This window comes from Apodemus sylvaticus, chromosome 16 (assembly GCF_947179515.1).
Source record: "Apodemus sylvaticus chromosome 16, mApoSyl1.1, whole genome shotgun sequence".
NCBI classification, from domain to species: Eukaryota; Metazoa; Chordata; class Mammalia; order Rodentia; family Muridae; genus Apodemus; species Apodemus sylvaticus.
Window position 1 is genome coordinate 85,651,043 of NC_067487.1, and position 12,545 is coordinate 85,663,587.

Consider the following 12,545-nt stretch of genomic DNA (forward strand, 5'->3'; position numbering starts at 1 on the left):
ATTTTTAATATGTTAAAAGAAACTAATTTTTTTATGAAACAAAATCCCTACAGTAAATAAAATACATTTCAATTACAGGCCTTTTGTTCAGAGTTCTAAGAGTCTTTATACATCATGAATCTAGGCGATTGGTTTTTGGGCAAGGGATCTGGAGAGTACACTTCAGACAAAAGTTCAGAACTTGTACAACCATGAAAACTGACAACAATATTCTGTTCTGTCCTTCCCCTCATCAAGAACCAATGAAATTGTGGGGCAGATTTGTTTTCAATAGAAATAAAACTAGACAGCAGCCATGGGGTTAACTCAGCACAAATGGCTCATGTAAGTTTAATCTTTGTGTATAGTTCTAGTAGACTCCACAATACAACCAAGAGGATAGAGAAAATGTAAAGCTCTCCATGAAGTTATACAACTGAATGTGTGAACACTGATTCCATTCCCGGGCAGGTTGACACATGCCTGTAACCTCAGCAACTGAAGGCATGCTCACATGCTCCAGGACAGCCTGTGCTACATTGTGAGACTTTGTCTTGCAAAATCAAAAGTTGAAGGTATAGCTCAGTAGTAAACCACTTCCCTATCACATGCAAGTCCTCACTCTGACACCCCAGAACCACAAAAATGCATTCAAAGTTTTAAGGTAATTGAATTAAACATTGCAAAGCAGAAACTTCTAGGCTAGCATTGGTAAAGAACTTAAAGAATATTATATAGAAAAATGGATGTTATTCCAATATTTTAAAGGAAACTGGACCCATTAATGCAGCTAGTCTGTTTGCATTGTATTCCTAAAGAGATATTGAAATATGAAACATTGCCTAACTCAAGTCCTTGGCGGAATTGGTAGAGGGTGTCTTATCACGCTTGCTGCAGCAGAGGGAGTAACTTGATCCTTTTAAAAGTCAGGTAGTTTTTTGAGACATGCTGGCCTTGAACTGATTCTTTACCTTTGCATTCCAAATACTGGGATTATAGGCATGCACCACCAAACCGAGAGAAACAAAAGGTTTGTAACCAGGAATTCACTGTAAATTTCAATATTAATTTATTTTTAACTCAGTAAAGGAAATTTTTATGCTTTATTGCAGGAAATTTTCCCTAGTTAGTAAAAGCAATGTTTCTTCAGTATAATTTATTTGAAAGTTCAGGAAGAAAATTTGAAACCTCGGAAAACATTCTCATAATCCTACCATCAAATGACTGTCTCTATAAACACCCAGAGAAATTCCCTCTAGTCCTTGAAAACATTCCACTTAGAAAACAGACTATCAATTTAGCCACAGTTGTTAGTGTAAAATAAACTCACATCACTAAAATCTCTTTCTATAAGTATATAGATCATGATTTGCTTAACTATTTTCTTAATATTGAAATATTCTTGTGTATAGAGTTACTTCCACAATATATATTCTTGGAAATGAAATTAGTAGGGTGTAGACACTATAAAAGCTCCCGATATATATTGTTAAATTGGCTTCACAAGCTCTGCACTAATTTACACTCCATTAGTGTTATGTGATATGCTTTACACGGGGCCTATGCCAACATCGAGATTTATTGTTTCAATCCTTGCTAATGTATAGAAATGAAGTGCTGGGGATTTTTTTGAAGATGTTGAATCCACTTGTTAATCTGCCTATGATAGTTTGTATTTCCTCTGACATTTGCTAATATATCTTTGGGGGTTTTAGCACTTTTTAATTATGTTCAATATGATAAGCGCTTTTATATAGTAAGGAAGCTAGCCAGGAGCACATTATTAAACATTTAACAACAGGCTGCCCATATGCCCCATGCTGCTTGACTCCACTTTTGTTATTAGCATTAACACTATGATTTCAACCAACCATCATGGTGCCCCAGCACACAAAAATGAAAAGACCTGTGCAGTCCAGCCTCACAAAGAGGTACATGCTGGTTTCCTGACATCAGCAAAACCCTTGGACATGACATTTGTCATGTCTCCTTGCGCTTTTACAGCTTAATTGTTTTAAAAGTGCATTTACATGATTTTATATAAAGTTAAACATTTAACAATTCTGCATTGCAACTAAAAAGTAACTAAAAATACTGATCTTTTAACATGATCCTGCCCTAATGTGTAACACCTACACACACACACACACACACACTTCGCACATCTACCACACACAAACCCTACACATACACACACATACCCTACACACATCTACAACACACACACCCTACACATGCATCATAAACACACACACATGTATGCACACGTGAAACCCATGTCTTAATGTAGTTATTCCTTTCCCAGGGTTTCAGAAGTCTTCAATACATTGCTATGTTATAGTACAGGACAGTACTACATTGCTGTGTTAAGGTACAGGACAATACTACATTGTGCTGAGATTGCAATGTTTCATTGCTACACTGATTTACTTGGTTTTGTCCTAGAAAATGCTCAAATCTGAGCAGAGCTGACTCCTTTTTCTCTGTTGTTTTGTTTGTTGGTTGGTTGGTTTTTTTTGAGACAGTCTCACTATGTCACTCTGACTGTCCTAGAACTCACTATATAGATCAAGCTGGCCTCAAACTCATAGAAATCCCCCTGCCTCTGCCCCCAGAGTGCTGGGATTCTTGCTGGATTTAAGATATACACACCACACCTGGCTCATCTCTGGTCTTTACTGAAGGAGAAGCAATGCAAAAATCAACACCAAAAACTATGTTTTAATGTTTACCTTTGAAGACATACACACTATTTTATTAAATTATCACCTTCATACATGCAATTGATTTTCATTCGCTCGCATCTCTCCCCACACATCTTCCCATATGCAGCCCCCTCCTCATCCCACCTCAATGCTTCAAACCCTCTTTTTAAAAGTTTGAACCCTCGTTGAGTCCAGTTTGTGCTACTCATATGCTGAAGGGCATGGGATGGCCACAGCCTTACAGAAAACTGACCATCTTCCTCTAGACACCTCCTTTAGTCTGATGTTCAGGTATTCCGTGATCCTAGATTGTCCCAATCCACCAGTCAGAAATGGGAAAAATCTGTATATATAGAACTTTCTCAATCCTAGCACTTACTTTTTAAAAACTCCTTTTTATTTGTAAAGTTCACCAAATATAAGCAGAGTTCAGGCATTTTTCAGATGGAACCAAACTCGAACTTGTTTTTTCCAAAGTACTCTGCTTTTTTCCTCAACTAAACGTTTTGTTTGTCAGCATCTACTGATGTTGTTGGTCAACTAAAACATGACTTTTGGTAGCTAGGCATTTTTTTTTCATTTTAAGTTAATAGTTACAAATTGGTGTAAGACACTTTTAAAATCACTATTCCTAGCACACCAACTTGGTACTATAGTTAAATGCCAGGATACAATTGCAATGTGACTACTAGGGATAAAATCTGAAGGCACATATGACACAAGTCTTTTATAATCATTATAGAATGTAGAGTAGACCCTCTCTAAAATGATTTTGTAAAGGTACCGTAAATTCATTATCCATTCATCTGTTGGTGAACATCTAGGCTGTTCCCTCTTTCTGGCTATTAAGAAGAAAGGGGCAATGAGCCTGGAGGAGCAAGTGTCTCTGTGGTAGATGTAGAGTTCTTTGGATACATGCCCAAGACTGATCCAGCTGGATCTTGAGAGATCTTAACAGATCTTGTTAGATCTGTTCCCAGCTTCTTGAAGAACTACCATACTGACTTACATAGTAGATGCCAATATTTTTAAATTGAGACGTTCACATAAAGCTTGGCTTTCTGGCTAGTGTTCAAAAATTATTGATAGCTCATTTACCCCTGGAAGCATTCAACTGAAACTATATCAGCTTCCCTTACTTAAAGTAAAATTCAATTCTTTCTCTCTCTCCCTCCTTCCTCTCTCTCTCTCTCTCTCTCTCTCTCTCTCTTCCTTCTCTCTCCCTCTCATCCCCTCTGTTTAACCAGTTTAATATGGATTTTAGTGATGATCCCTTATCATGAGTATTTGGAAATTAATGATGATCTTACCTCAATTACAGCTCCTAGAAGACCAAATAAGAATCCGAGACCAGGCAGCCACAGGAACGAACTTTGCAGTGCAGGATCTAAACATCAAACACATGCAAGGAGTTGGAGACCTTCGGGGAAGAGTAGCCAGGTGAGAAGAAGCATGTCTAATTCAGGTTTGCCAGCTATCTGTTGGCTAGTGAATATCTGTCAGAAGAATTTTACATTTTAAAAAACAAGCTATCGGTTTACATCAAGCTAAGCTAAGCGGGTGACTTTGAAAGTCCTATGCTCACTGTCTGTCCCCTGAGTCTTTATGTAGAAGGGCTTACTGGAAGTTACCAAAGTCTTGTCTTTACAGACTTCTCCTGTTCACATTCTAACAGTTATTCTCAGAACACCCACTTAAAGACACAAAATCACCACATGTAGTACTACTGAGAAATAAAGTACTTAAAGTACGCAGTGATTACATACAAATCGGCCAAACAGAAAAGGTTTGAGTAACATCTTTTGTATGATATTTAAATCAAGAGTTAATCATGGGTCGGCGGCGACAGCAGTGCAGCAGTGGCTGGTCCAGCTGAAGGGCCATCAGCAGTGGAACCAAGGCGACACAGGGTCCAGTTAGGCCCTGTGCCCACGACCACTGACCTTCGCTGACCAGCCGGGTGGCAAGCAGCTGTGGTTGTGCGGCGCCTTTCGCTGCACGGAAGCCACTTCAGAACGCGGCCTCCCACCAGTCAGGAGAGACTCACCTCCATCTTGATTTCGGACTGCAGAGATCAGACAGACTGAGGTACACAAACATAATCCTAGGCCAACACCGCAGGGGTCTGAGCCCGACGGATGTTGGCCTGCACCCAGGCCCTGGGCTGTTCGGGTGGCCATCGGGGTGCCAACCCAGCCAGGAGGTTTTTTTGCCCTGGCCGGCGCACGCGCCGCCATTTTGCCTACAGGACCCAGAGTGCTCGGGAGGGCAGAGACAGCTAACAAGCGTAGCCTGAGGCTAACAAAACGGGGGTCTAGGCCCCAAAAGGCACAGGACTGACCCCAAGAACTGGGTGGCTTGGTGGGCCATCTGTGTGTCAACCCGCCCAGGAGGTTGTTAGCACAGCAGACTCTCCCAGTGCTTTCGGGGAGTGCGGACGCGCACGCCCGCCATCCGGGTCACCTGGCGGACCCAATTAACAGTCATAGCCCTAGGGGAACTTTGCTCGGACCTTGGCCTCCCAGGCTTTGGCCTGGACTCAGGGACTGGGCGACCAGGCTAACCTTGTGTGCGCCAGCCCGGTTGGGGAATCGGCTGCCCAGCGGAGTGAGCGGAACACAGGGGAGGTCACAGCAGCATACACCATCGGCGCTCCCTGGGGGTGCACACGGGCTCCATCTGGTCCACAGACACAATCTGGGGCAAGGCCTCAGGCGGAAGGCCTCAGCTCAACTCTCTCCGCTTCAGATCAGCCTGGGCGGCCACACCACATCTCCAGGTCCCTCAAGAGGCTAGCGGGGGCTTCCGGGCGGCCAGCTGGGAGAAGTCGGTGTGCTCCGGTAAATCCTGAGGGCCCCAGCGGGAGCCTTCAGGTGCCTGCTTCGGGATCTGAACAGCCTGGACAGCAGCACCCTGTCTACAGGCAGTGCAGGGTGTAAGCTGTGCACCAGAGGCCAACGGGGAAGGGACAGCTTGCACTGGTGAGTCCAGCACTGACAAGACCAAGTAACACCAGTGAGAACTAGATGGCAAAAGGCAAACGCAGGAACGTCACTAACAGAAATCAAGGCAATATGGCAACATCTGAACCCAATTCTCCTCTACCAGCATGTCCTGGATACCCCATCACACCAGTAAAACAAGATTTGGATCTAAAATCACTGGTCATGATGCTGGTACAGAAACACATGAAGGACATACTTAAAGAAATTCAGGAGAAAATGGATCAAAAGTTAGAAGCCCTTGCAAGGGAAACACAAAAATCATTGAAAGAAATCCAGGAGAATACAAAAGCCAACAAGGAGGAAATGCAAAAAAACACTTAAAGAAATACAGGAGAACTTTGGTCAACAGGCTGAGGTCATGAAAGACGAAACACAAAAATCTCTTAAAGAAATACAGGAGAACTTTGGTCAACAGGCTGAGGTCATGAAAGAGAAAACACAAAAATCTCTTAAAGAATTACAGGAAAGCACAAACAAACAAGTGAAGGAGTTAAGCAAAACCATCCAGGATCTAAAATCAGAAGTAGAAACAACTAAGAAAACTCAAAAGGAGACAACTTTGGAGATAGAAAGCCTTGGGAAGAAATCAGGGGACAGAGATGCAAATATCAACAACAGAATACAAGAAATAGAAGAAAGAATCTCAGATGCTGAAGATTCCATAGAAACCATGGACTCAACAGTTAAAGAAAATACAAAATGCAAAAAGCTTGTAACCCAAAATATCCAGGAAATCCAGGACACAATGAGAAGACCAAACCTAAGGATTATAGGCATAGATGAGAGTGAAGATTTACAACTTAAAGGGCCAGCAAATATCTTCAATAAAATTATGGAAGAAAACTTCCCTAACCTAAAGAGAGAGATGCCTATGAATATACAAGAAGCCTACAGAACTCCAAACAGACTGGACCAGAACAGAAATACTTCCCATCACATAATAATCAAAACACCAAATGTTCTAAACAAAGAAAGAATATTAAAGGCAGTAAGAGAAAAAGGCCAAGTAACATATAAAGGAAGACCTATCAGAATCACAGCAGACTTTTCACCTGAGACTATGAAGGCTAGAAGATCCTGGGCTGATCTCATGCAGACTCTAAGAGAACACAAATGCCAACCAAAACTACTATATCCAGCAAAACTCTCAATCACCATAGATGGAGAAACTAAGATATTTCATGACAAAACCAAGTTTACCCAATATCTATCCACAAACCCAGCCCTAAAAAGGATAATAGGAGGACAACACCAATACAAGGAGGGAAGCTTCACCCTGGAAAAAGCAAGATAGTAACCTTTCATCAAACCCAAAAGAAGTTAAGCAATCAAATTTAAAAAATAACGTCAAAAATGATAGGAAGTAACAATCACTATTCCTTAATATCTCTTAACATCAATGGACTTAATGCCCCAATAAAAAGACACAGACTAACTGACTGAATACGTAAACAGGACCCTACATTTTGCTGCTTACAGGAAACACACCTCAGGGTCAAAGACAAACACTACCTTAGAGTAAAAGGCTGGAAGACAATTTTACAAGCAAATGGTCTCAGGAAACAAGCTGGAGTAGCCATTTTAATATCAGATAAAATTGACTTTCAACCCAAAGTGATCAAAAGAGACTCTGAGGAACACTTCTTGCTGGTCAAAGGAAAAATACAACAAGAAGAACTCTCAATCCTGAACATCTATGCTCCAAATGCAAGGGCACCCTCTTTCATAAAAGAAACTTTATTAAAACTCAAAGCACACATTGTACCTAACACAATAATTGTGGGTGACTTCAACACTGCACTTTCCTCGATGGACCGATCAGGAAAACAGAAACTAAACAAGGACACAATGAAACTAATTGAAGCTATGGACCAATTAGATTTAACAGATATATATAGAACATTCTATCCTAAAACAAAAGAATATACCTTTTTTTCAGCACCTCATGGTACCTTCTCCAAAATCGACCATATAATTGGTCACAAGACAGGCCTCAACAAATATAAGAAGATCGAACTAATCCCATGCCTCCTATCTGATCACTATAGAGTAAAAGTGGTCTTCAATAGCAACAGAAACAACAGAAAACCTACATACACGTGGAAATTGAACAATACTCTACTCAATGATACCTTGGTCAAGGAAGAAATAAAGAAAGAAATTAAAGACTTTTTAGAACACAATGAAAATGAAAACACAACGTACCCAAATCTATGGGACACAATGAAAGCAGTGCTAAGAAGAAAACTCATAGCCCTGAGTGCCTCCAAAAAGAAAACGGAGAGAGCATACATTACCAGCTTAATGACACACCTGAAAGCCCTAGAACAAAAAGAAGCTATTTCACCCAGGAGGAGTAGAAGGCAGGAAATCATCAAACTCAGGGCCGAAATCAATCAAGTAGAAACAAAGAGAACCATACAAAAAATCAACAAAACCAGGAGCTGGTTCTTTGAGAAAATCAACAAGATAGATAAACCCTTAGCCAGACTGACCAAAGGGCACAGAGAAAGTATCCAAATTAACAAACTTAGAAATGAAAAGGGAGATATAACAACGGAAACTGAGGAAATCCAAAAAATCATCAGATCCTACTACAAGAGCCTGTACTCAACACAACTGGAGAATCTGGAGGAAATGGACAATTTCCTTGACAGATACCAAATACCAAAATTAAATCAGGACCAACTAGACCATCTAAACAGTCCCATAAAGCCTAAAGAAATAGAAGGAGTCATAGAAAGTCTTCCAACCAAAAAAAAGCACAGGACCAGATGGTTTCAGTGCAGAATTCTACCAGACCTTCAAAGAAGAGTTAACACCAATACTCTTCAAACTATTCCACAAAATAGAAACAGAAGGAACACTACCCAATTCCTTCTACGAAGCCACAATTACGCTGATACCAAAGCCACACAAAGATCCAACAAAGAAAGAGAACTTCAGACCAATTTCCCTTATGAACATCGATGCAAAAATACTCAATAAAATTCTTGCCAACCGAATCCAAGAACACATCAAAACGATCATCCACCATGATCAAGTAGGCTTTATCCTGGGAATGCAGGGTTGGTTCAATATTCGGAAATCCATCAATACAATCCACTACATAAACAAACTCAAAGAACAAAACCACATGGTCATTTCATTGGATGCTGAAAAAGCATTTGACAAAATTCAGCATCCTTTCATGCTTAAAGTCTTGGAGAGAACAGGAATTCAAGGCCCATACCTAAACATAGTAAAAGCAATATACAGCAAACCGGTAGCCAGCATCAAACTAAATGGAGAGAAACTTGAAGCAATCCCACTGAAATCAGGGACCAGACAAGGCTGCCCCCTTTCTCCTTATCTTTTCAATATTGTACTTGAGGTACTAGCTCGGGCAATTCGACAACATAAGGAGGTCAAAGGGATACAAATTGGAAAGGAAGAAGTCAAACTATCATTATTTGCAGACGACATGATAGTCTACCTAAGTGACCCAAAAAACTCCACTAGAGAGCTCCTACAGCTGATAAACAACTTCAGCAAAGTGGCAGGTTATAAAATCAACTCAAGCAAATCAGTGGCCTTCCAATACTCAAAGGATAAGCAGGCTGAGAAAGAAATTAGGGAAATGACCCCCTTCACAATAGCCACAAACAGTATAAAGTATCTTGGGGTGACTCTTACCAAACATGTGAAAGATCTGTATGACAAGAACTTCAAGACTCTGAAGAAGGAAATGGAAGAAGACCTCAAAAAATGGGAAAACCTCCCATGCTCATGGATCGGTAGAATCAATATAGTTAAAATGGCCATTTTGCCAAAAGCAATATAGAGATTCAATGCAATACCCATCAAAATCCCAACTCAATTCTTCACAGAGTTAGAAAGAGCAATTATCAAATTCATCTGGAACAACAAAAAACCCAGGATAGCTAAAACTATTCTCAGCAACAAAAGAAAATCTGGTGGAATCAGTATCCCTGACCTCAAGCAATACTACAGAGCAATAGTGTTAAAAACTGCATGGTATTGGTACAGTGACAGGCAGGAGGATCAATGGAACAGGATTGAAGATCCAGAAATGAACCCACACACCTATGGCCACTTGATCCTTGACAAAGAGGCTGAAAACATCCAATGGAAAAAAGATAGCCTTTTCAACAAATGGTGCTGGTTCAACTGGAGGGCAGCATGCAGAAGAATGCGAATTGATCCATCCTTGTCTCCTTGTACTAAGCTCAAATCCAAATGGATCAAGGACCTCCACATAAAGCCAGACACTCTGAAGCTAATAGAAAAGAAACTGGGGAAGACCCTTGAGGACATCGATACAGGGAGAAAGTTTCTGAACAGAACACCAATAGTGTATGCTCTAAGAGCAAGAATTGACAAATGGGACCTCATAAGGTTACAGAGTTTCTGTAAAGCAAAGGACACCATCAAGAGGACAGATCGGCAACCAACAAATTGGGAAAAGATCTTCACCAATCCTACATCAGATAGAGGGCTAATATCCAATATATATAAAGAACTCAAGAAGTTAGACTCCAGAAAACCAAACAACCCTATTAAAAAATGGGGTACAGAGTTAAACAAAGAATTCTCACCTGAAGAACTTCGGATGGCGGAGGAGCATCTTAAAAAATGCTCAACTTCATTAGTCATTAGGGAAATGCAAATCAAAACAACCCTAAGATTTCATCTTACACCAGTCAGAATGGCTAAGATTAAAAATTCAGGAGAGAGCAGGTGTTGGAGAGGGTGTGGAGAAAGAGGAACACTCCTCCACTGCTGGTGGGGTTGCAAATTGGTACAACCACTCTGGAAAGCAGTCTGGCGGTTCCTCCGAAAACTGGGCACCTCACTTCCAGAAGATCCTGCTATACCACTCCTGGGCATATATCCAGAGGATTCCCCACCATGTAATAAGGATACATGCTCTACTATGTTCATAGCAGCCCTATTTATAATTGCCAGATGCTGGAAAGAACCCAGGTATCCCTCAACAGAAGAGTGGATACAAAAAATGTGGTATATCTACACAATGGAGTACTATTCAGCCATTAGAAACAATGAATTCATGAAATTCTTAGGCAAATGGATGGAGCTAGAGAACATCATACTAAGTGAGGTAACCCAGACTCAAAAGGTGAATCATGGTATGCACTCACTAATAAGTGGTTATTAACCTAGAAAACTGGAATACCCAAAACATAATCCACACATCAAATGAGATACAAGAAGAAAGGAGGAGTGGCCCCTGGTTCTGGAAAGACTCAGTGAAACAGTATTCGGCAAAACCAGAATGGGGAAGTGGGAAGGGGTGGGAGGGAGGACAGGGGAAGAGAAGGGGGCTTACGGGACTTTCGGGGAGTGGCGGGGCTAGAAAAGGGGAAATCATTTGAAATGTAAATAAATTATATCGAATAAAAAAAATTTTAAAAAAAGTTAATCATGCATGAATCAGGAGAACAATCTATAGATAATGACAGCAGAAACACTGATGGACACATCAGAAATTAGCAATATCTGGACCAGCTTGGTACATGAGTAATCACTTGGGAGTGGGTTACCATGGCCATCTTCCATCTCTATATCTTCTGCCAGATTCTATTTCCTTGTTCTTTGAATTTTCCACCTTCTTCCTATCCACCCCAACGTGTAAATCACCAAAGAGAGTTAGATGGCTGAGATCTAAGTCAAATGTCCATCTATGCAGCTATCACCGAGCCCCTGACACTAGGTATTTAAAAGAACCAGACACTCAAGCATGTCTCAGTTTCAGAGGCTGGGAAGTCAGTACTCCAGGACAATGCATTCCATTGTCTTGTGAGGGCTGCATCTTCCAGTGTCCTTGTGTGTCAGACACCTGAAGACTTCCATAAGGGCTTGAATTCTATTCATCTGGGAGGAGCTCCCATCACCTACCACCTGTCAGAGGCCTAGCCTCCTAATTTTATCATACTGGCAGCACTTGGATTTGAGAGGACATAGAGTTAAGCCAGAGAATTCTAGGATATGTATTCCATCAATTAAATAAAATGCATTCATAGTCGGGCCTGGTGTCATATGCCTTTCATCCCAATACTGAGGAATGAAAAGCAGGTGGTCTACATAGTGAGTTTTATGACAGCCAGGCTACTGCAAAAAACCCACCCAATTGGAAAATAACCAAAACCAAAAACAAGTCGTTTGACTCATTCATCATTTCCCTTATGCCAGGCTAAGATTCACAACACATCCTTTCTCAGTAGCTCTTAACTGTCCACCGGGCAAAACCAGCTCCATCGATGAGGATAATACTGCCCTGAAAGCCTGCGGTCTCTGAACAGTATTCAAACCAGACTGAGCAGAAGAGCCTGCTCAAGTTCGCAAGACTCAGGACAGGATCTGAAGTACTTGTAGCAATGATCCAAGACAGGTGGGAAAGTCAGTTTACACAGGAGGGAAAGGTGTGGAGAAGAGTGAAGGAAAGGTCTGCTGGGCTTGTCTGAAGCCTGGCCACGGGAACAGTGTTCCAGTTATGACATTTTGGCATATTCATTTAAGAAAAGATGGGAGATAATGACAATGAAACAATAAAAATGGAAAATGAGGAAACTTGTAGGCCAAACTAAATGTTTGGACTTCATGTAGAAGACTGTGAATCGCTATAAAAAGATTTTAGGTAAGGTAATGGCATTCTAATAATATCTGAATTGGTGGTACATATAGAACAAGGGCATGGAAATTAGATGCATTCTCTGGAAGCAACCAGGGTAGACGTGAGTAGGGCCTGAACTAAGTCATTAGCCATGGCTGTTTAGTGCAGAAGACAGACATAGGAACATAGAATCTATAGGATTACTACATGAATTGACATTAA

The 12,545-nt window shown here is 41.0% G+C and overlaps 1 protein-coding gene across 1 annotated transcript in view; it reads left to right on the forward strand.

Annotated features, from left to right (window-relative positions):
- Positions 1–12,545, forward strand: part of Fam81b (family with sequence similarity 81 member B) — a 63,877-nt gene that overhangs the window by 18,098 nt on the left and 33,234 nt on the right. Inside the window, exon 5 of the mRNA XM_052159914.1 lies at positions 4,006–4,124. Coding sequence (XP_052015874.1) covers positions 4,006–4,124 — 119 coding nt within the window. The remainder of the gene's footprint in view (positions 1–4,005; positions 4,125–12,545) is intronic.